The sequence below is a fragment of the Clupea harengus genome, chromosome 16 (assembly GCF_900700415.2).
Source record: "Clupea harengus chromosome 16, Ch_v2.0.2, whole genome shotgun sequence".
In the NCBI taxonomy this organism is placed as follows: domain Eukaryota; kingdom Metazoa; phylum Chordata; class Actinopteri; order Clupeiformes; family Clupeidae; genus Clupea; species Clupea harengus.
In genome coordinates, this window is record NC_045167.1 from 19113232 (window position 1) to 19138687 (window position 25456).

At 46.2% G+C, this 25456-nt stretch overlaps 1 protein-coding gene across 1 annotated transcript; it reads right to left on the reverse strand.

The window, feature by feature from the left end:
- Positions 1–24532, reverse strand: LOC105912410 (calcium-activated potassium channel subunit beta-4). Its single transcript, XM_012841367.3, has 3 exons — positions 21905–24532; positions 4204–4331; positions 1–635 (listed from the first exon to the last, which is right to left on the reverse strand). The coding sequence occupies exons 1-3, from the start codon at positions 22238–22240 to the stop codon at positions 467–469; spliced, it is 633 nt and encodes a 210-aa protein (XP_012696821.1). The 5' UTR covers positions 22241–24532; the 3' UTR covers positions 1–466.
- Between the last annotated feature and the right edge of the window lie 924 nt (positions 24533–25456).

Genomic DNA, 25456 nt, shown 5'->3' on the forward strand with positions numbered 1-25456 from the left:
CACACACACACACACACACACACACACACACACACACACACACACACACAGACACAGACACGCAGCACAAACTACCTTTCTTTGTAGAGTAGCCCTAAGCTTCAACACCAGCTGAATCAACACAATTTTACAAAACAAATGACAGGCACGAGCCAAAGACAGACAGTTAGAGCAGGAGTGTGAGAGTGTCTCTACACGTGGGAGAGGGCGTGTTACCAGTTCCAGCCACCGTGCTACTGTGGCCGAGGACAACCCACCTATGTGAGGACGGCACTTCTCACTAACCAATCAGGGGGCAAAATGTCTGCCCCATCGGGAATGCCACGTCTTGGTCCCAGCATGCTTTGCATCCATAGCTAACGAACCGGACGGGAAAATATATATATTAGCGTTGCAGCCACCTCGTTGCTGCACCCCTGGGGTGAAAACAGGTGGATGTCCAAACCAGCCTGCCCCGGAGCGACTGTTAGGAAAACTTCCTCTTCTGGATGGCCTCGGCGCGTACTGCCAGGCTGCGGGCGCAGACGGTGAGCAGCACGATGAGCGTGCCCACCAGTAGGCTGACCATGGGCCACAGCACGCAGTGCAGCAGCACGCTGGCGTCGTGGGTGCGCTGCCACAGCACGTCGTCCGGCCTGCAGGGGGAGACAGAGAGCAAGCAGTCATGGTTTCATGGTTGTGGTTTCATGGCTGAGCTAGCTAAGCCCCCCCCCCCCTCCACTTTATGATGTTTAGACTTCTTAGAAGTAAACGTTATGAGATGTGAGCGTAATGAAGACAAAAAATAATTCAACCGTAAAGTTATTTTCAGCAAATAGACAGGTAGGGTGTGCGACCAAGACTGTCCAGAGGTGGAGCACTAGAGCGCATTTCCAGAGAATTAATATGTAAAGGGATTCTGAGAGTCCACAAATTAGGACAGAGCCATCGGAATATCTCTTACCACATTTCTCAATCCATGTCTACCGTGTATTAGAATACTTGAACACAAGAGTGTTTAACACATGGCACATTACTTCTACCGTAACAAAATTCATTTTATTGTTCCCATCTCTCCGATCAATCTGTGGTAGTCTTTTTGGACTGCAGTCAAATGGACTCTGCATAGGCAATGAGGAGCACATGCACTGTATAATATGGAGACGCAGCTCCACAGGGAGCCAATGGTGGTCTTGATTGAAACCCAGAATAAGGAAACGGCCCCCAAAAATCAACTAGTTACACGCAGCAGGAGAGCCTTCCCGATGGTGATTTGAGAGAGAATAAAATTCTACCCAGAGTGCCACTGTTCTTTTCTGTGTATGCAAAACTCCGAAAGCCTGGGAGAGTGAGGGTAAAGCACATTTCTGCTCCATTTTGGTCATTAACATAATATTTAAGCTGGCTACAGAGTCTGAGCTGCAATCAATGGTTCAAACCTAAATCAGACCCTGTTGCCTTAAAACGGCCAACATCTGTCAATCAATCCTGACGGGGAATCGAAAAGCTCAAGGCATTTTCTGGGAGCCCCAAAGGGATGCGTCTGCATCGTTTCACTTAATGTCAGCAGCGAGAAGAAGCCATGAGGCAACTGCTGGGTCTGCGTGACAGCCGGCCGAGGGTTACTCCACACAGCACTGATGCATGCTGGGAGATGGCAGAATCTGATCAAATTACCGCATGTGGTACATGAGCGTATCGAGGGGGGGAAAGTTAATATGAAATATTTCACCATGACATTATGTTTTTCTCCACAGCCACAGCCACAGCCACACACACACACACACACGCACGCACACACACACACGCACACGCAGCCAAGGGAGAGATTCAACCGACAGGATATAATCTAGTTTTGCACGCATCCAGGCAAGGAAAACTTCTGTTTGAAAAGTATCACTGAAATCTCATAAAAAGTTTGTGTCTACTCAGAGGAAGAGTTCCTGGCTCAGACTAAACTGGGTTCTGGGGACAGATGGGCTTTCGCAGTGCCACTGGCGTTGCATCAGATTTGAAAGAGACAGAAAAAGAAAACCACGGAATGTCTGGAAGTGTTCTAGAAAACACCCCTGAGTCACTTGTTTAGTTATTCCTCCACCGTATCTGACAGAGTGTGATGAATGGAGAACAAGATGTGCTTGTTCCATTGATTCTCTGAGGGGGATAAAGGATTCTAGGCCAGCCTTTCTTCCAAGTCAATCTGTTCGACACGTTCTGCTAGCTTATCAGGTTTGGGATCTATAGCATGTGTAGTGTCCGTGTAGCCGAGCCTAGAGGGGGAATCAGTGCTACCATGATCCTTTGCTTTGCTTCAGTGCACATTCCACATGCCTTATGATTTTTTTGTCTGCCAACACTTTCGTACTGACAGAATCCTTAAAGGGGTCTGCCACATGGCCCATCCCCCAAAACCCACATAGTTTTATGTTCTCATCAGAGCTGCATGAAGATGACAAGCAATTCTCTGGACACTCCTCAGGAGGATGAGCTGAGAAGAGTTGTATATATATATATATATATATTTTGGTTCTCTCTCTCACGCTGTGAGTGTTTCTGTAGCATGTGGCTGGCTTTAATTACGGAGTGGAGAGAGAGGAAGGGGCAGACACCAGAGAGAGTGTCGGCCCACTGAGACCCACCCTCGCCTGCCAGAGAGCTCAGGCAGGGGGAGGGAGGGCAGGGTAAAGTAGGACACCTCCACCCCGTGCCCATGCCTCTGACAGGCCCCAGGACCTCTGCCAAAGAGTGAACATATAAATAAATATATCATTTATATATATATATAAACACACTTCTCCTTTCTCAACTTCACTTGTTCTTTGTCGGATTCTGTACTTCTATTGGCCTGAAACCAAGGATGACTTTAAGAAGTTTGTGTTCCGGGGATTGTGATGTAATAATGGAATAAATGTAAACAAACATAATCTGAAGTGATAGAAATCAGGCGATGCGGTGGGTGGGATGGCATCGCTGTGTGTTTGTGCATCCAAAAAATGTCTCTTCATCTCCACCACAACAGCTTGTGTCTCATTTTGACACAACCGAAGAGAGAGAGAGGAGCAGATCTTAAAACACTACAGACAAGGAACAGGAAAACGCAGTGTGCAGGCAACTGAGACGCCTTGAAGCATTTTATTTTCTCATATCACAAAAGAGAAAAAAAACTGCCACTGGTGATGAATGCAAACCAAGAGACACAGAGGTAATTCACACCTGGTGCTTGAGAAATGTCCAGAAACGTCAACAAAAACATCACCAGGGGGTCACTCTCACACACACACACACACACACACACACACACACACACACACACATAATAAACCTTATAATAATATTCCACACACTCGGGGCCTGAGACAGCTCTGGGGGGGGCTTGATCTTGTGGGGACTACCACCCTGTCAGGGTGTTGATGATTGCAATCAGAAGGTGGGGGGGGGGGGGTGCAATGCTGTCCCATCATGCCCGGCGTGGCCCCAGTGGAGGTGGGTCATTACAGGTGAGGCACAGGTGCAGCGTGGGATTGATGGAACAGCTACTTGGCTATTTAAAGCATAATGGATCACTGGGGGTCTGAACAGAATGAGTAGACACATGCCGGGGATGGTAAAACAATAATAAACAATTTCGAAAGAATACAAAAAGGAAAAAAAGGAAAAAAAGAAAAGTTTGATGGAGTCAGACAAGCTGGAGGTGGGAAATAAGCTTTGTGCTTGTGGGGCGTTTGGTCTCCACGGTAACGTCCTGTAGCACTGCCACCAACGGTTCGTTTTTCTCGTAGCCTTTCCAATTCCCAGCACACCTCTGAAAATAGAATCTGTTGAGCACTTTTTCTACTGGCACAGAAGGAGCTAAGCCACAACAAGCCCTTTATCATGAGCTTCGGGGAAACTGATGGAGTTTATGGTCGGTTGGTTTTCAAGCAGTGACACTCTTTCAGGCACTTGACTGATGAGTTGGGTTTGAGTCATGTGTGTGCGAGTGCGTCTACTGCAAAAAAAAAGTTTACTTATTCACCGCCCTGGTCTTCACGTGCAATGTGAAGGTCACCATTATGTGTTTGTCTGTGTGTCTGTGTCTGTCTGTGTGTGTGTGTGTGTGTGTGTGTGTGTGTGTGTGTGTACATGCATAAGAGAGACTTGAGTGCTTGCCATTGTGTGTGAGTGCATGCATGCGACCTTGTGTGTTTCAAGAGATCAAGAGTTCAAGAGGTGGTAGGGACTCACCGCCTCTGTGGGTTGAAGAAGCAGGGGAATGACTGGTTGCTTCCGTCCTCTATCCAATAGTTCTGCATCTTCAACACGTCGTCCTTCATCTTCTGGTTGTCCCTCTCACACTTGGGCACGTAAGAACACTGGAGGAGCATAGGAGAGGAGAGAAGAGAAAGGAGATGAACAGTGAGATAAAGAGAGAGGAGAGGAGCACAATGTCATAAAATCTGAGTTCGGCATAAATACTGCATATTTTCTTTTAGCTACAGCTGGGGTTGAGGGTTACAGCCCCTTTCAGAGACGGGAGAGACAGATACCCCTATTGAGTCCTGGCATTAAAAATGTGTTTTGAGGGGGGCACTGTGGCGCAAGCCAATAAGCCCCCCATTTACGGGCTATAATTCCCACGGGGTCGGGGACACAGGTTCGATTCCGGCCTGCTGTCGTTTCCCGATCCTCTCCCCACCTCTTCACTCCTCCTCACTTCCTGTCCAAAATACTTCACTGTCCTATCCAAATAAAGGCTAAAAAGCCCATAAATACATCTTTAAAAATGTGTTTTGGGTGATCAGACTGCAATCGAAGAGTGCTTGACCACATGGAAGCACAGGTGTAAATGCACCCAAAACACATTGAGGATGGATTGTGATCTGATTGGTCATAACACCTCCAGAGGTGGTCAGAGACGCATTCTGACCACATTGAACACAAGTGTAATAGCAACTGCGTGGTCGAGTGGTCGAATATGTGATCACGCGTGACTGTTCCAACCCAGCAAGGTATCAGCTTGGCAGCTAACAGCCATTAGCCAGTAAGCTATTAGCTAGTAGCTTTGTTGTTTGTTGTTTGTTTGGAGAGGAGGATGTGACGCGAGTTGGACAGTGTTCAGATCTCAATTAGATTTCAGTGTGGACACTGACGACCCATATTAATACCAGGCGTAAATGTAATCAGGTTATAATTATTCCTAAATACAATCTTGATACAATATAGGGTCACAGAGAGAGAGAGAGAGACAGAGAGAGAGGGAGAGACAGAGAGAGAGAGAGACAGAGAGAGAGAGAGAGAGAGAGAGAGAGAGAGACAGAGAGAGAGAGAGAGAGAGAGAGAGAGAGAGAGAGAGAGAGAGAGAGAGAGAGAGAGATGCACTTGAAGGGCTCAAACAGGGCTCAAACAGAGCACAGGTGAAGAGTATGCTGTACAGTACATGTTTACTTCTTTCTCCTTCTCTTCCTTTCTCCCTGTCCCTCTCTGTCCCTCTCCCTTTCCCTCTTTACCTCTCTCCCTCTCTCCCTCTCTCTCTCTCTCTCTCTCTCTCTCTCTCTCTCCCTCCCTCTCTCCCTCTCTCTCTCTCTCATCATCATGTCTGGTTCCCCAAGCCTGTCTCATTCATAGCACACGCCTCCCAGCCCTCCACGACACGCACGTCTGATTGCATTGACTCGGGGCTCCGCTTCACCAGGGCAACAGGGTTACCATGGAAATACGGAGACAGGGGCTAGACAGGCAAGCCCAGCCATGCCGGGTTAATGCCTCATAACACAGCCTGAGGTGTATGTGTATACAAACGCATACATACGGTCACTCTCTCTTTCTCCAGGTGAACGTTAATCACACACACAAACACACACATATACAACAAAAACACTTGTTTTGATGCATGTGTGCCTCAAATGTTTGTGAGATATCAAAAGCCTAGATGCAGCTCTTTCATGTGTGTACAAAAATACATATATGTATGTGCACACACACACACACACACACACACACACACACACACACACACACGAACACACAAACACCTTGTCCTAAAAGAACAAAGTTGAGGACGCAATAGAAATGCTGTAAGAGAAAATAAAAACTGCGGAAGTTCTATAGTTTAACGAGATGCGCTGCTTTCAAGTTCTGTAGTTTAACGAGACATCCAGCACTATGCACTTCATCAATGAGAAACTAGGACAACTCGGCGGAACACTTGTTGGCGTGCTCTTCGGACTGCTCTTCGGTGACAGATCGAGAGCACGACTGAATTCTCAATGAGCGCATGCGACGCTGTGAATCTTTCTAATGATAACAAGCGCCCATTTTCTGAAAGAGGACAGGAAGACAAAACAAAACATTTTAAACTGGGACAGATTGAGAAAACAAATCAATTGGTGAGAGGTTATAGCTGGGAACCCAATAGCTTCAGAGACAGAAGTCTTTAAATGGCTTGAGACCATGTTAAGAGATAAGAGGAGAATACTTTCTGCCCTGGTACCACATGACTTCCCGTGCATGATCTGCAAAATTACATAAAAGCATTGGACAAGAGATTAGGTGTGTGTGTATGTGTGTGTGTGTGTGTGAAAAAAAAGATAAAAAGAGAATGGCCGAGAGAAAAACAGACTAAGAGTGTGAGTGTGAATCCTAATGCGAGCAATATTGCTTGTCTGTGACTTCATTTAAATTTCATAAACTGAGGATTTTTTTTAAAGCTCTGAGCATAGAAGAAGGGAGGTCAAAGTTCAGTGCACACACACACACACACACACACACACACACACTTCATGAAGATTACAGCATCGGTGCAATGTGCATGTCTTAACATGACCTCATCTGTCTGCTAACACCAGCCAATCTGGGCAGGCGTCTGCAGCTAGCCACCTGTCTAGGGGCCTTGTCCCCTAGGATGGGATGGGCCCCTGGCTCTGCCTACACACAGATATTCATCATGAGTGAGATTAAGACATGACCCTGGGCATGTAGCACTAAGTGCCGGCCGCCTGCTCCCATTGGCTGGCACGGTTGTCAGGGGGGGGATTGGCCGATTGGGATGCGCCGCTTTCATTGGCCGGGTTCTTAGATCAGAGTTCTACAGGCTCTGGGATTTCTCTTTCTCTCTCTCTCTCTCTCTCTCTCTCTCTCACTCTCTCACTCTCTCTGTAGATATGTGTGTGTGTGTGTATGTATGGTTGGATGTGTGTGTGTGAGAGCGAGAGAGAGTAAGGGAGATTTAGTCTCTTTGTGTTAATACCATGTTGTTTCTCACCCAATGCTTTCCATGTTGATAATCATGCCAAGTTTTGAGGGCCAGGCCATCCCGGGTCCCAGCTGTTAGCATGTGACTGAACACACACATGCAACTAATCACACACACACACACACACACACACACACACACACACACAGCCCATCCAAACACTCACATGTACATGAGCCCAACATAAGCCAGAAAAATCTACATAAGCCAGCAATCCCATATAGCAGAACAGCAAAAAAAAATTCCTTTTAAAAACAGCCCCACGAAGCCCTTAGTAATCATGCAGGCAATGCTTACGTCATGTGTGTCACAATAACATCTGATATGGCAATACAAACCAAACACCAGAAAATCAGGCCGATTTGAACAGAGATTTGCTACCATGGGCAGAGCCACTTGTGCCGAGTGCCACCAAAAAAAAAAGCAATTTTTGCAGCAAATAAATAGTGGTAGTCAAATACACACACACACACACACGCACACACACACACACACACACACAGACTGTAATGCTAATAAAGTTAAATGTTACATTGATGAGGTCAGTAAAGGTTGCCCTCACTGAGGCCGGGGGGGAATCATCGCCAGTCACAGAGGAATGGAAAGTGTGAGGGCAGGGGAAACTGCCCCCCACCCCCACCCCCAACCCCAACCCCTCAAACACCTGCGACATGGGAATGATACATCCGTTCACACAGCAGTGGGCAGGTAAATCACCAGGGCCTTTCCATTACCCCATCTCTGGAGTCTGTCAGCGCCGGAGACGTCAGACACCAATCATACACCCGCCGAGGACAAATTGATGGGAGCTATTTTCGTTGGACTGGGATCAGGCCCGGTGGAGGTCGTATCAACCTACGGTATGAGCGCAGCCCTTTGTCCGAGGCTCTTGGAAGTGCTTAAGGGAGAAAGAGGGGTGGGGACCAGCGAACGTCTTTGCCTGGAGGGACGGTTTTCTGATCAATGTCTTTCTCAGCTGAAATAGCTAGCGCAGGTGGCTTAAAGATGCAGATGGCACTGAAACGACTCCCTGCCTTGGGAACATTAGAATTGCAAATGTGCCTAAATTCTGCAGAGGGGGAGATCATAAGGAGACTCGGGCACAGTCTGTGTAGTACCCAGAGCCGGTGATTGATGGTAGGACAATGCAAACGCATTCTCCTGCTGGAACAGACCAGTGGGTAATGACTCCAAGTCAAGAAAAGAGGGACTTTTTACAGATAAAAAAAGAAAAAAATGCTTTTTATGTCTGCTTGCTTTCATATTGCATCACTTTGAAGAAAGAGTCTTTATTTAGTCTGAAACAATAAAAAAACACTTTGATGCGTCCTTATAGTGTAAGATAAATGGAACTCAACACGGGCTCAGATGATGAGGGAAGAGGGCTTTAGCTATGAGACTGGACACCACACTTCCATGACCTGTCCCCCACAGGCACTGTATTAGCAAGTGTGCTAAGTGTCCTACTAAAGAGAGATGAGAAGAGAGAGAGAGAGAGGGAGAGATGGAAAGAAAGAGAGAGAGAGAGAGAGAGAGAGAGAGAGATGGAAAGAGAGAGAGGGAGAAGGAGGAGAAGAGCTAGCTCAGCACGCGGCGTTCTAAATGTAATGGAAAACTGTGAGGGTTGTCCTGCATCAGCCTTTGCCAACTCTGCCAATTCCCTGTCACCCTCAGCAGGGGTTATTGTGACCATGACGTATGAGAGAGAGGGTGTGTGTGTATGTGTGTGTGTGTGTGTGTGTGTGTGTGTGTGTGTGTTCTGCCATGATGTCCACTCAAGGCCGCTCTGAAATGGCTCTCCGTGGGAAAACGAAACACTGTGTGAGCAACAATCTGAGCAATGTTTTCATCTGGCCTTCAACCAAGTATTTGATGTTTGGCCACATATTAAGGTGATCCAATGACTTTACACAGTGCCCTTGACGAACTCAACATTGTTTTCTGTCAAATGAAGGGTAAACAGAGATGCGCACACACATACACACTATCTCTCTCTCTCTCTCTCACACACACACACACACACACACACACACACACACACACACACACACACACACGAAAAACCCACCTCTTCTCTCTGGAGAGATATAGTTGTGATTCATGTGAAATTAATCAACCCCTCTTGTCTGTCAGTGTGAGACAGGGACAGAGTGGAGCATCTGCAACCTAATCCTGTTGCCGTGGCAATGATGACGTTGCTCTCATCATCGCTCGGGTTCCCTCCAGTATAATGGCATCTCTCTCTCTGTCGCTTTTCTCTCACGTGGCTTCATAGCATCAGCTCTATCTCTATTCCCCACTGCTCACTTACCACTCAGTGTGTCACTGTCAAAATATTCTTTCAGAAAGAGGGGTTCATAAGGAACTTGTCAGCCTATAAACAGACATGCACTGAATATTTAGCTTAGTCTATCGGTCTTGACATCAAACTTAGTCAATCAGACACATTGTACCTGTCATTGAAACATGTCAAGACTGAATGTCATTGATCTTGACCATTACCATATCTATCAAAGATGGTTATTAACATGCACAAGCTATAGCTCCCATTTATGTATAACAGAAAACATTAAAGGGTAACCACCCAAAACAAAGTTAGGGTTAGGGGCCTGTGGTCAGAACAGCACGCAGGGGGCCCCATGGTGAGCTGAGAGGGCAGCTCTGCTGGAGACGCAGGCGCCTGTTTGCCCCTCATTAGCGCTAATTAGCCGACCAGTGTGCCGAGCAGCAGTCTGACGGAGCGCAAGGCGAAACCACATAAACCGCAGGACAAATCCCGCAGGCTGGGGTGAGCAGACGGCCACCTGATCACAAGCTGAATTAATTTTTAAGGTTCTGTTCTGTTAAAGAGGACCTGTTATGCTCTTTTTCAATGTTCAAGGTTCTAATAGAATATAGTTTTACATGCCTCAATGTTCCAAAAACAAATTTTTTTTTATCATACTGTACATTTCCATAAACCCACCATCCCTATGAGCCCAGTGTGCTCTGATTCGTCAGTTCAGCGGGAAATCACGATCGTGTCATCTCGTAACAAAGGATTGGAATTCCAACAAGGCATTTCAGGCAGCTGAGAAAAGTGGTTTCTGTGGGAGAGAGTTAATCCCTCTGGCGTGAACCTTTTGAGGATTTTCTCATGTGTGTACATTGTGTGACATTATCAACCACATCCCTCAATACATCTTGCAACAACATGTACTTATCTGTAGCACATTTGGCAAATTAATTATTAAGAGCAAAGCACTTTAGGCGACGTAAAAATAGGTCAGCTATACGTTTTCCTGTGACTCTCACACCTTATTTCCCCTCTACTAAATTAGCGTTAGCACTGGGCATTTTCAGCATGGTTTGGTTCCATTACATTTTTCAGACACTTTCCCTGTAAAATACGTACCCTATGCTGCACAGCTCCAGGGCTCTCTGTGCTTAAAAAAAGGCAATTAAAGACCTTGCTACCAGGTTTCAGCCAAGACCATTGGTGCGAGAAGCAGTTTGTCAAAATTATGATCACTAATTAGATTTCGCTAGATATAACCCTCACGGAGCCAGGGGGTTAATCATGTACCTGTCACTGTACAACCCTCTCTCTCTCTCTCTCTCTCTCTCTTTTAGCCACAAGGCAGGGTAGGGTTTCTGTTTGTGGGGTAATTGAGTAGTTAAATTAATACAGAGAACGCCAGTGGGTCTGTTTGGCCAGAGGAAACAAACTTAATTTCTTCCGTAGAGCCCCAAAGCATTCATTTAAAATTCTCTTCATTAAATAGAAAAAGGCCAGCTTTGTTTACAAGGCCACTGACCAGCAAAAGGGGAAAAAAAATATTAAATACATAAAATCACCCCCCCAAAAAATGCACATGGCTGTAGTATACATTCTGAATTATTTGCAGTATCAGGCTAGTAATGATTTAGCCCAGCTCAACTTCCCAGACCAAGAGATTCTGACCTTGTTTACAAACAGAAACAACTTCCCATGAGCGCCATCTTGTTTACAAACACAAACAACTTCCCATGAGCACCATCATGCGTGTCAGTGCCCAATTGACGTAACAGTGGGTAGGTGGGAGGAGCCAGAAGTTTACTCAAAGCTTAGGGTGGCAGTGGTGCGGGTGAGAGTGCCAGGCCATGTGGTGGCGTGAACAGGGCCGGATCAAAACCATCATCTCAGATCAGTGGCCACCCACGTGGCACACCGGCTACGGAAAGTGTTCTCATGGCAACGGCTGGCGTGCACACACGCACAAAATTAAAAAAAAACTCATTCCACAAAATGGGAGATAAGTTACCAACAGCATGCGTGTGCAAATTGAGCTACGTGTGGTATAATGGCGCCATGCATGTGGGCTTCAGATGCATGAGGGGGTGTTCAAAACACAAACCTTACTGTAATCCCTTACTATGACTGGCAACAAATATCAGCATCCTGCCTATTGCCCATTTTGTGCCATTCAATAACCACTAGTTTAGCAGTGAAAGCATCATGTGAGGGACAGATAAACTCCTGTGTCTTCCCCCTAGCCATCCAGGATATGCACTATGTAGTGCAGTGCTATGGGCCGGAACCCTGCAAAAATGCAAGAAAGGTTTTCACAGCATGACATTACAGTAATATGTTCAGTTATGTCAGTGAAAACATCATAGCATGTTCAGCTGATGTGGCCCATTTATGAGAACAGGATCTGTGCATTTCAAGAAATCTGTCAATACTCCACCACAACTCCAAGCTGTGTGTAAAGAGTGTAGTGTTTTTTCGTCTGTGTGTGTGTGTGTGTGTGTGTGTGTGTGTGTGAAGCCATGCATTGCATTTCTCCGAATCACTGCTTGACGGAGCCATTACCATTTCTCTTTGCTTCTCCATCATTGTCCATGAAGGCAGTCCCTTCCAGACGCAGCATAGCAATAAGACTGACCTTGACGAAACCTCCCAGTCAGTTCTCTTCAGTCGCATAAGTCATTCTATAACCCTCTGTCATTCTATAGCTCTCTATCATTCTATAGCTCTCTATCATTCTATAACCCTCTGTCATACTATAACTCTCTCTCTTTCACATTAGCAACACCCCTTTTGCTTACTGATGACAGTCGTTTCTGAGTGGGATCATTTGTGTGGAATAGATGGCCTGTTGCTGTGGCTGGGCATTCAAAGTCAATGGACTGCCTAAAGGAGTGAGTGAGGGGTATTTTTCTGTGGATACAGATGACTGACTCCCTCCCTCTTTCTTTCACTCTCTCTTTCTCTCTCTGCTGGCTGCCTGGACAAGATGTATTTGAGCTCGATGATGCTGAAGGATTGTGTGACAAGAGCAGAGGCAGTTTTGTTCCTTTCGTATCTTCACCTGGTATGAGGCCTTCTCTCTCTCTCAATTCAATTCAATTCAATTCAATTCAAAAAGGCTTTATTTGGCATGACTGCATACAATACAACGTTGCCAAAGCATGTTTACATAAAATGTACAAGCACAATTAACATAAATAAATAAAAAACAAACAATAAGTTATAGGTGGTAACAATGTGGTATAGAAACATATAACAGGTTAATTGTTAATTATTAAACATTACATATTAGTTATGTGGGACAGGGGGTTCATATTATTGTGGAGCTCATGACAGGCTGATACAAATTTTGCTGCCAGTCTACAGCAGTCCTCCCTCTCTCCCAGTAGAACTGAGAGTCTGTCCAGATCATTTAGATGGTGGAATTCTGGGAATATTTGTGTTATTTTGTCAAAATAATGGTCTCTATGACTTTGGTTATGGTTGCAGTGAATCAGGAAGTGTAGCTCCGTCTCTACTGTTCCCTGGTTACAGAAGGAGCACAGTCTCTCCTCTCTGGGTAGCCAGGTCTGTCTGTGTCGGCCGACTTCTACTGCCAGGTTGTGCTCACTCAGACCCCGTTTACACGATGGGAAAACGCATATATTTTCATGCGTTTTGGCCTTTCATTTACACGAAAACGGAGGTTTTATCACGGAAAACGATAATTTCTAAAAACTGCGGCCAAAGTGGAGATTTCTGAAAACTCACAGTATGCGTCACAGTATGCGACTAAAAATACATCACATCATGTGAGCGTCCTATGTTTACAGTTAATTTGCTTACTGATCATGGATTCTGTTAAGGTAGTGCTCATTTATACGTTAATGCAAACGCCTGTTTGTATTTACAAACACAACTGCTTTTCTATATGGAGGAGCAGAGGCGAAGAACTGCACGGAGGTCAGCAGTCTTTCTACTGCTTTCACTCCCAAGACGTAGGCTATTGCCTGCCATTGCCTGCCAACGTCGCCGCCGACGGTTTTGGATCCGACCAGGGCGAACTGCTGTCTGGTGGGAAAACTTTGAGAAAGAAGTCGTCCTCCCGGACAAATGGCATGAGAACTTCAGAATGTCGTGCTCATCACTACTGTCTCTTTCGGAGTTACTGCATCCCTCCATAGAAGGCCGTATTTATGCGGGTTCATGCAAACAGAAACTTTTTTGAAAACGATCTTGTGTGTACGACGTTATTTTTGAAAACGGAGGGGCAGAAATGTTCGTTTCTGTAAATACCCGGCTATGTGTAAATGTGGTCTCAGTCTGTATTTAGTTAAAGTTTTCCTCAGTTTTTTATCAGACACTGTGGTCAGGTAGTTTGCCACGGTGTACTGTCTGTTTAGTGATACATATGTTTCTAATTTGTTCTGGGATTTTGTTAGTTTTGCCCAGTGATCTCTATATTTTTCTTTTTCTTTCATAATGATTTGGTTGGGTCTGATTATCTGAGATCTTGAGTTTTGAGGCTGAGGTCGTCGTTGTGTAATGACCTGGGTGGGTGATGGTTCACCCAGCCTCAGGACAAGTAAGCAGAGGGGATTCTTTTGTGGGTTCAACTCTTGGCAGCATAGGGCTTTGTCTCTCTCTCTCTCTCAGTTTATCACTTTAATGGTATACTTTCTTTGCTGTTACTTTCTTTATCCTACATCCATTTGCATTTATTGCCTTTCCTAATCTTTCTCAGCTGTGTAGCTGTGTGTGTGTGTGTGTGTGTGTGTGTATATACTAAACATTTATTGCTCTTCCCAATCCTTTTTGGTTTTTGGTGTGTGTGTGTGCATCTGCACCTTCTGGAGCCTGAAAGGGTGCCTGCCTGCCAGCCTGGTGTTGATGGGACAAGTGGTGAGAGTGAGAGGCAGAGAGAGACACTGAAGTGCGAAGTCTCTCACGAGAAAGATACAGCAAGTACAAACGACTCGCCCAGAGCACCAATCAAAAAAACAATCTGCGCCAGCTCTTCCAACACACACACACACACACACACACACACACACACACACACACACACACACACACACACACACACCCCCCTCTGAAATCAGCCTGTAGGCTACCAAAGAAGCTGCTGGGAACAGCACTCTACAGCCATACCTGCCTGCTCACGGGCATCAAACCGCCACGAGCCACGAGCAGGGGCCCTTGTGTTTGTGTATTATTGAGTGGGTAAGCAGAACACTGGAGCTCCAGGGACTTGCTCCACACTTGTGTCTGTTCCAGCACGTCCACACCTTCCTGTTGTGTGCTCCCTGGAGAAGCTGAAGACTTTTGAAGAAGAACATTTTTTAAAGCAATATCAGCACCTTCATCAGACACTACACAGAGATCATCATTAACTGCTTTGTTTTGGGGCCTGTGCAGGCTTGCTCGTGAAAAGAGGCAACGTGAGATCTCACGGAGGTTTCTCCGGTAAAAAAAAACGGCCCAGGGCATTTTGAAAGGGAGACCAAAAGCATATGCCCACACGCAGACCTTGGCATGTGCCCACAGGCAGACCTTGGGCATACGCTGGTATCAGTGATTGACACAGGTTTCGGCCATGCCTCCAAGACTCAACGCCTCCAACTGTACCCAGATCAGTGAAAGCAGACCCTGGCCACAGCTATTTTCCCCTCTGGCACACCTCACTGCATACACCTGTATTCAGCTCATCATTCTGATAGAAAAACACACACACACACACACACACACTCAAGCCCTCAAGTGGACATTAGCCTGTGCATTGTGCCAGCAGATGAGCTTGTAGAATGTGGAGTGTAATGTATTCATAATGACACTGGGACAGTACACTCATCTGTGACCTCTGTCTGGGTGCCATGGCGACAGTTGCTTGGAGAGCACCAGCGCTAGTCTGTTGGTGATTTTGTGTTATTAATGTAATGCGACCCAGAGAGACCTCTCATTCAAAGCGCAGAATGAGCGAGAAAGAGATATGCTTTTTATCTCTCACCCAGGGCATTCAGCGGAGATACCTTCTTTCTTTCGCTGCTACTCTCTCCATTTCAGTGGAAAAGGAGACACGGACAATGTTTAGAGTATGCTATACACTAATGCTACATTCACCAATTCCAAAGCATGACAGCCGACGGGGCACAACCTTTTTCGGTCATACCAAAAGAGATTTGATGTTACTGTGACAGTTTGCGCTCACCTAAAACTGTCCGGATTTGAAGAGTGGGTTTTTTGTTATTGTTGTTGTTGTTTTTATCAGTGTGAGAACAGCCATGTGTAATCATGTGAGGAAAAACAATGTCTGTCTTGGACAGGAACCACAGATTTGGTTGTTTATAATAAAGTTGTTAAAATAATCCTCAGATGACCTTATGCCTGACCACGGGACATCCAGTGCGACAGGTGCCCACATTTCTTGTTTTTCTTTCTCTCATAGATGACTGAATGGAAGAAGTTACAGGGGTGACAGATATGGCCCATTTTCCTAAATAAAAGAATTCTTTGGAATTTCAACTGCAGCACATGACCCCCCCCCCCCCTGCACCCCCCTCCAACCCGCCCCCAATTATTTGGCTGCCTGGTGTTCCTGATTGGGTGTTGTGTTTGCTCTCCCCTACTGGGGCGAGGCAGATTAAGGCAAAGCGTGTGCATGGCCGCCCGCTCCATCCCTGCAGGTCAAAACACACACCTTTCATTGCAAACAGACCACATCAGAGGGGGCCTTTCAACAGTCTGCTGATAGGAAATCCATTGCAAAGGCTCTCTGTGGTGCCACGCTTCCAAAAGCCATAATAAGAATAATCAAATAAAATATTAAAATGGGATACATTTATGCTTTATAATAGACTTTCATGGCATGAATATTAATATCACAGTGATAGCTTTTCTTTTGTGAAATGGCTTTGAATGAACCATTAAATGAACTTAACATACATTTAAAGTCATTCTTCAGACCTCAGACACGAGTTCTTAACAAGCCCTGGTGCATTAAGAGGGCTTGTGACATCCATTTCAAATTAGAAAAAAACTAACACACACTGTTCCACAGCATTCAATCCCTGCTTGAGAGTTTCATTTCCAAAAAATACATTTCCCATCCCCATGGTTCACGGCTGAATCCCCTCTGAAATGTCTGTGGCCACATGGTACATCAACAGTAAAAGGTATTAGGCCCTGCAGGCAGAGTGGCTGCATTATGATCCAACATTCATTTCTGGCGTTTTCTTGCTCCATAGCAGATTTGCAGTAATACAACATGGACAGGGGGGGGGGGGGGGAGAAATGACCATTTGATTGCCTTCTTCCAGGGGGTCCTGGTCCTGAGTGTGATCTACGTCTACAGGACCTCATCGCTACCCAGAAAAGAGAAGCACTCTTGTTTTATCCCCCCCCCCCATCCCTAATTCCTCTGCCTCTCTGGAATCTGACTGGTAATCACATAGTCAAGTCACGGCTGCCGTGCCGTTGGCTACAGTGGGTTGTGATGAGAAAACAAAACCGCCAGTGGACAGGAACAGCCGTCCAATTACAGGCTCCGATTGAGCCTTCTCAGCGGCTGACAGAGAAGACAGGCCCTATTCAGGGGTCTGTAGATGCAGGGCCCCAGCCGCTCACTCGACATCCACCACCCCCCCCCCCCCCCACCTCGCTCGCAGCTCCAACGACACATCCTCCATTACGGCTCGAAGAACTGGAGCATGATCCACTATCTGCGGCACCTTATTATCCTAGGTCAATTAAAGTTGGCCAGGAGTGCCTGGCCCCCTCTGCAAGTGATTGAGTGTGTGGCCTGTAATCTGCAGGTCAGACGTCAGGCCGCTGTGCAGAGAAACACCACCTCCCTTTAGAGGCTTTTATGGCGAGCCATGGGGCCTGGCAGGGGCTGGGCAAGTGCAGAGGGACAAGAAGACAGCATGGAGGGGGGGGAGACGGAGGTGAGAGACAGAGAGAGAGAGAGAGAGAGGGAGGGGAGCAAAGAAGGAAAGAGAGCTCTGGCGGAGGATCAGACCCTCTCCCCTGGCACTGCCCACCTGCCTGCTTGCTCACTCACTCTCTCACTCATTCATTAATTCCCTCCATCCCTCGATCACTCTCTCACTCTGCTGGCCACGCACTCTCACTCACCCGTTCACTCACTCACTCGCTCGCTCACTCACTTGCTCACTCGCTCGCTCACTCGCTCACTCACTTGCTCAATCCCACACTCACTCACTCACTCAATCTGTCACTCACTCACTCCACACACCTCCCTTGCCCCCACCCCACCCTGCGGTATAAATAGCACAGACCCATCTGAGCCCAACGCCAGTCAATTAATGCAGGCCGGCTCCGCTTGCCCTCATTACCATAGCAACGAGCAGAGCCATGGCATGGGCGTCTGTGCTGTGTGTGTGAGTGTGAGTGTGTGGTCAGTAGTTGAATGTTTTTAAGCCCTGCTCTGAGAAATGTAGGCCCCTTTTGGTCAAACAGCAGCCAGGGTCCAGGAACAGATAAGGTTCTCAAGGGCATAGTCCCTCCCTGGAGCAACAGTACCTGAACTTGACAAGAAATATGATTATACCATAAATATTGCAGGTACACTGAAAATGAACAGGTGTATGTGGAAGGTGAAGACTTGAAAAAGAATTAATTATAAACACTGTCATCTGTGACACATCTCTACAGTTAGTAATGGAGGAACAAGATGGAAAGAGAGGGTAAGAGAGAGGGAGAGAGAGTGTGTGAGCATGTGTGTTTGTGAGCAAGCGTGTGTGCCTGTGTGTGTGAGAGAGAGAGAAAGAGATAGAGAGGCAGAGAGAGTGTGTGTGTGTGAGTGAGAGAGAGAGAGAGAGGGCGCGAGAGAGTGTGAGTGACAGAAAGAGAAAGAGATAGAGACGGAGAGTGTGTGTGTGAGAGAGCGAGGGTGAGAGATATATGAGTGAGAGACAGAGAAAGAGATAGAGAGGGAGAGAGTGTGTGTGTGTGAGAGAGAGAAAGGGCGAGTGAGAGTGTGAGTGAGAGAAAGAGAGAGAGGGAGAGAGAGAGAGAGAGCGAGGGAGAGAGTGTGGGTGTGAGAGAGAGAGAGGTAGAGGGAGAGAGTGCGGGTGTGAGAGAGAGAGGGCGAGTGAGAGCGAGAGAGAGAGAAAGAGCGAGGGAGAGAGTGTGTGAGAGAGAGAGAATCAGACATGTCAAGTCTCCCTCCACAGGTGCCTTAATCAGGTGCTGCTCCTCTCGCCGCTCATTATCAGCTGGGAGGATGTCACCGCACCCGCCTGCGCTCGTGCCAAGACTGCCTCGAGTTCAGCCACCACCACCACCACCCCCCCTCCACCACCACCCCCCCCCCCTCCTCCTCCACCCCCTGCCTCCCTGTCTCATTCAACAGAACCACCTCACCTAGGCTGGATTTGAACGTCAGCTTCATACCGCTGGGGAGATGTGCCTGCAGCTCCTGTGTCACATGACAAGTTGCACCAGTCCTGTCCGACTAATTATTCATTGTGTTGTTTGTGGTGTGCAGAATCTTTGATGGACTTCCTTCAGGTTAGGATCATCACTAATGAGTGCCATCCAAATGATTGAGAGAGCCTTTGAATCAGCTCATAGCTCTTAAAATGTAAACTGGCAGCGCATCGCTTAATAGATCAATAAATCAAATGCTCTGCAGCAGGGATACAAGAATACCGTTTCCATGGTGAAAGCCGGTGTGACAATCAGCACTAATGTCTATTTCCAATTATCTGCGTAACTTTGGATAAAAAGGGGTCCTAATGTGCCAAATCTCGGCTAACCTCTTGGACGGCGGCCCTACTGTGCCTGTCCCCCCGGAGATCTGACAGACCAAGCTCATCACAACAGAAGGTTTCCAGACTATAATCCCATGTCTGTGCTGTGCTACAGTGTTCATTTACCAGACTCATTTATCCAAAGCAATAGTACATGTGAGGTCTATTTGATCAGTTTGTGACCGTACATCTGTGACCTTGGTGTCACCTTGCCATGCCGGAGCAAGAGGAGCACTCGTTGCAGTCGCAATAATTGAGAAATCCAAAGGTAATTGGTGCTTGCCTCTACAAATACATCCACTAAAGACTACCTCCTTTGAGTGGATGCTCCCCTATAGATCTGTCCATTTACAGGTTAATTACATGTTATTGACTTGTCCACTGAAGTTCTAACACACTCCAGATTTGTCAATTGTGCCATGTTCTTCTGTACCCTCCCTCACTCAACTGACCTCCCAGGACCTCCCACTCACTCAACTGACTCACTCAACCCCATCACTCCCCTCCCAGGCTGGGAGTGTAACAACTCAATCATCCCCCTCTGGCTTCTAAATCAATGAGTGATATTTATGATCAAGGGCTGGCCGGATTATTACTTGAAGTGGGACATCAATACTTTATCACGGGGTTGTAATCAGGGCTTACATTGTGATGTCATGTGCAGTGCCATCACTTGGCCTACTTTCCGGAGTGCTCCGCACGTATTTACACTCCTGTGGTGAAAACAATGCCTCCCGGGGCTCAGGACAACTTTTTGCCAAAATTGAAATATTTTAACAACTCACATGGGGTTTATTCATTCATCTGTAAGTGTCAAAAAGGTATGTTATATGAAAAGTATGGTGTTTGAAAAAGGCAACTTAGTTTTTTTTAGTCTGTTCCACATATGCTATTGTTCTGCAGGTGTGCAAGAGATGTCACACCACCTGCCATTCGAACAATGTCCCACAAATGAAGCTGAATGACCCTCTCTGAACTTTACCCAATCCAACATCCAAATGCCAAAAAACAACAAAGAATTTAAAATGCAGTTACGAAACACTAACCATTTCCAACAAGTACAACCATATTCACAATTGTGATTAATAAAAATTGGTGATAAATGGATGGCGGATTCCTTCAAAACATTTACAATATATCTGAGATAAAATAACTGATTACCCAGCTAATGTGTGTATATATCATTAAGAGAGCTTTTCGTCATTTACATTAAAAAAGGTTTAGCTCATTCAGAGGATGAAGCTTTGCTTGAATGACCAGGAACAAGCTGATGTGATTGAATGAAGATGGGTCAGTGGCTCTAGCAGTAATATTCACTACGCATGCAGTTAGGGGTCTAACTAAACAAGACCATTACCTTCAAAGAAAGGTACCATTTAGTTTTTTTACAAAAAGGAAGAAAAGATAATAGGGGACCTCTGCTCAATGTTGCCATAGAAGCCAGGTAAAAATAGAGAGCCCTGTTCAAGCTAACTGGAAGTTGTGTTTTGGTTACCATGGTGCTTCAGGGCACAGTGCCATGTGTTTGTGTGTGTGTGTGTGTGTGTGTGTGTGTGTGTGTGTGTGTGTGTGTGTGTGTGTGTGTGTGTGTGTGTGCGGGAGAGAGAGAGGGGGGGGGGGGAATGTGTGTAAAGGAGGGCTTGCCTTCTGAGAGGGAGACACTCCAAAGGCTTGAATATCCAGCCCAGGGGATGAAAGCTCTGAATTCACCCAGGGTCAAATCAAGTGCATGACATGCCTCCGCCAAAAACAGTTCAGTTCTCACACAAGGAAGTGACTTGACACAATATAATAATAATAATTATCATTTAAACAAAATAATAATTATCATTATTATTATTATACATAGAAATGTCTATCAGTCTGCCAGACCTCATACTCTAGGAGCATGCACATTCTTGGAATAATTCAGATGCTTTTTACTTAATAGGGCAATGGAAATGTCCCGCACCACATATCTTTCATATTCAATTCACTCTGGAAGTGCCTCTTTGAAGTGCCAGACATAAGGGTACTACCTGAAAACGGCCTGATGCAAGTCCGCAGTTACAAAAGCACTGCAGTGAATTCCTGTCCTTATAAGTCCATGAAAGGATTGCCAATTCACCCTCTATGACGTGAATCACTTTGAAAGTTTTAACAATTCTGTGAAAGTGAAACTGACAGAAGACAGAAGCCTGGAGTGCATTTAAAACTATCCTCAGATCACAAACCGCCTCGCCTTTATTTTGCGGGCATATGAGGTTTTCTGATACTGAAATCCCTGTTGTCACATTTGAGTATATACTATTACAGACATAACATCAAATAACTGCAGCTCAATAGCCTAAAGAGTACAAGAGTGCTTTTTGTTTAAGTAGAGAAATGAAAAGAGAAAGTTACTATTATCTGACTTGAAGATGAGGTCCACATTTTTGACCAATGGCTTAGACACCTTTTCTATCTTCATTCTAACTCTGTAACAGTGTATTAGGTGGTACCTACATTTACCTAAACCAAAACTTTAGGTTTAAACCTAATCAGGCAAAAAAAAAAGGTAAAAAGTAAAAAAGAGCCTCACTCTCCAAGTATGGCCAGGCTCTCTGAGCACGACTACCGCAGCTGTCTGAGAATCATCACCTCAGACTATTGTAGGAATAAGATGAAGTTGCGCGGAGTTTAAAAACTTACCTTTGGGTTCAGCAGCAGCTGTTGCTCGTCGATGTGCAGAAGAGCCACGGAACTGGACTCCGAGTTATTCACGAAGATCTGCAGACACGGGTACTGCGACGTGCCTTTGCAATCGGTGCCACACGTGAAAACGCACTCGAAGGACTCATCCAGCCGCCGCACGGAGATCACCGTACAGTTCGCCGGCTTGCTCTGTAAGCTCTGCAGGGTGGGGCTGAGCCAGCAGAAACACAGGATGAACAGCGACAGGATGCCGCAAACGATGAGAAAAAGCCCGAGTCTAATACTTTTATCCTCCGCCTCCGAGTACTCATAGGAGACCCTGAGTTTCGCCATTGAGTCCCTGCGAGCGCCGCCGCCGCTGCTGTAGCTGCATGTAAACGGTTCGGCGGTGACGGAGCAGTCTCTTTCGATCCGCGCTTAGATGCACCAGCCCCCTCGGGCAGCCTCTTGCCAAACTTTGCGCCGACTCAATCGAAGTGTGTCCGCTTTAGTTCAGCACCTCGCCAATCTTTGTGTCCGTCACTCTCTAGTTGAAGAGTAGCCGCCCTGCAAACGGAGGAAACTTGGCGAAGCGAAGCGGCTGTATGACAGCCCAGCCCCCTCTTATGCGCGTGATTTCTGATCCATATCACAGTGGATCCAGATTTGGACTTTGCTGAAAGGCTGGATGTTGCATCTGGGATTAGGTAAGCCTCTTATGCAGAAATAGCACAAGCTTCTGAGTAAATGTAGCCATTGACTGGCAGTCGCTGTCTGCATGGCCGCGGACAGCCTTCGACTAACGAGGTGCATCTCCTCACTGGCCAGATCTTGGCTCCGAGCCGAGCTTTTGGAGGAGACGGCGCCAGTCAGTCTTCAATTCTGAAAACGGGTCGCGGAGGGGGAAAAGAGGGCATATAAACAGTTTAGTGAATCACAGTCGGTTGCTCTCGGGCTAGCGTTAACGCCCCGCTCATCAGCCCCGAGCCTAACTGTTGATTGGCGCTCTCCATGGTTCTGATTTCACTATTTGCAGCACCTGTAGAGAAAGCGATTAACTAACACCATTCTGAACAGTGACCCATTTTTATTCAGCCTCTTGAAAGAGCATTTACTTTGTTTTGCTGTGCTATTTCGGTTAACAACTGGTTAAATTACACTCACAGTCGGTATTACTACGTTCACAAACTCACGGGAACTTAGACAGTGGGGATCTTGTCTTGTCTTGTCTTGTCGAATCAAAAAGCAATCACGTCTAGCGCATTATGATAATCTTTTTAGCAGATGCCCCTCCGATGACAGCGGTGTGTGGGACACACGTGCCTGAAAAGCCTGCTCGCATCTGTCCATTCCTCGATATTTTTGCCTTTATTAAACAACGCTTTGTTATGTTTGGTTGTCAGCACATTTTCAGCAATGACTTCCAAATGGAGCTTAAGTTTATATAGGAGGAATTTGTTTAGCAAAATGCAGACTCGCAAGCAAATGCTAAAATCAAACTCTATCGAAACGAACATAACTAGGGAGACTGGGTACAGTTGTAAAAAGGGGTCAGTTGTAACATGCTTCATTTCTCAGCTCATGTTTAAATTGATCCGATGGAACTCACAGGCAACACGTGTGATGGCATCAGAATGCTACGTTCAAAATGTCATCTTGTGTCTCAATCTCTGTAAAAAGTTATAATTTTGCTGCATATATGATGCGTTTTGACAGCAACAGGTGGCTGTGATCAGTGATTTCCAATATGCTAGTACATTACAGTGTGTTATATTTAAATTATCAAATATTAGGAGAGGTCGGCTGGGGACAATTGTAAGAGGCATACAATCGGTTGCAACTAGCAAGTGACACAGCTAGCCACTTTTGCTACACGAGATTCGGCATGTAAATGAAGGTGGTCAAGTATTATAGAAGTACAATAGGCTTAATCATAAACTTCTAGCCCTGTTTTACGTACGAAACATTTCTGGCAGATAGACACGTACTGGATTAAGAAAAGATAACTGTTGTATCGAGGTAGATGTAGAGTAGGCTACTGGGTGGGTGAGAACTGCGGCGAAAATCTCACTGGCCGTTTGAAAACAAACGCTGTATAAAGACCACAGCTGACAGGAAAAACTCCACCACTATGTTGGGTGGTGGCTGTTTCCATACGGTTTACTTTACCTCTTCAAACTGGCATACTACAATTGTCCCCGGCATTTAGATGGAAGTTAGACACATGTGCTTGAATTTTTTTGCATCAAGGCAAAATACAAGGCAACGCAAAACATGTTACAACTGTATCTGGTCTCCTTTACCCTCCATTACCATTACACGGAGGACAGCATTACGGCCCTGACCTAGCCCTCATTTCTTGTAAATGTAGCGATGAGTGCATTCAGACTCATCCTACATTTGCTATACTACCACTGCTCTGTGTGCTATTACTGTTTAATAATTATGGATGTGGCGTGTCCATATATTTTAGAGGAAACAAAATCAAGTTTAATCAAATTAACGGTAATTTACACCATTAAGATATCACTGCCCTTTGTTGAAGCAGGAAGCGCAGCCATGTAAACACATTTATCATGAGTGACAGGTAGAGGTGGTGGCAGTTGCGAAGTTGCTACTGTGAGAAAACAACAGTAATCATTTTATCCGAGTCGAACGGCGGAGAGATAAACTGAGCGCCTCACCTCTTGACAAATGCCTAAACCAGGGCATTGGTCTGGAGCGCACAGCACCGGGCCTCCCAGCTGCGCTCATTAGAGTTTCATGTCAGGTGTGCCGCGGGTGTGTCGTGACTCCTCTGGCGCACTTCTGCCTGCTCTCAGCTCGCAGCCAGCCGTTTCACCACTGTCTATTAAAAGGCTTTGGGGTTTCACGGTCGCAGTTGAATACAGATTTTTTTCCACAGCGATGGTGAGGGGAGACAGATGGTGGAGAAGAAGATAATGTGTGATGGCTGGAAAGAGGAAAATGGATGAAAAAACATACAGAGACAGACAGACAGGTAGACAGATAGGTAGATAGATAGATAGATAGTGTGGGAGAGAGAGTAACAGAAAGAGGCTCAGGACTGAGTTATGTCTGTGAGCAACGAGAGAAAGGTACCCGTAGATCAGAGGCCAGTAGCAGCAGATCAGGGCCCTTGTGTGTGTGTGTGTGTGTGTGTGTGAGATCAGTCAGGCGGAGAACAGACCATGAAGGACTGTGTGCCTGCTCAGCACTCCCCCTAAACCTGCCTGCATTCATGGGACAGAACCAAGGTCTGCTGCAGCACATGACTCAGTCTTTGCTGTCTATCTCTGTCTGAGGGGAAAGACAGGAGACTAAAGTGTATGCGTATGTCGTGAGAAGCGGAGGGGCAGAGCAAAGAAAAAGGAGGGAGCAAGGAGGGAAAGTTGGACACGCATGGAGAGGAAGGGGAAAGAAACAATTAAGAGGAAGAAGAGAGAGAGAGATTTAGAGAGAGAGAGTGATGAACACAGAAAGAAAGAAAGAAGGGGGAACTGGAGAAGTGCTAAAGAGAGGAGGTGTGAAGGGAGAGCAAACAGAGGAGAGCGCCTTACTGCTTTTAGC

Bases quoted from the DNA above. Each gene is read 5' to 3' on its own strand.
- LOC105912410 (XM_012841367.3), bottom strand. From the start codon at position 22,240: ATGGCGAAACTCAGGGTCTCCTATGAGTACTCGGAGGCGGAGGATAAA. The intron at 4,332-21,904 runs GTAAGTTTTTAA...ATGCTCCTCCAG, and splicing joins AGCTGCTGCTGAACCCAAAG to TGTTCTTACGTGCCCAAGTG. The intron at 636-4,203 runs GTGAGTCCCTAC...CTCCCCCTGCAG, and splicing joins TTCTTCAACCCACAGAGGCG to GCCGGACGACGTGCTGTGGC.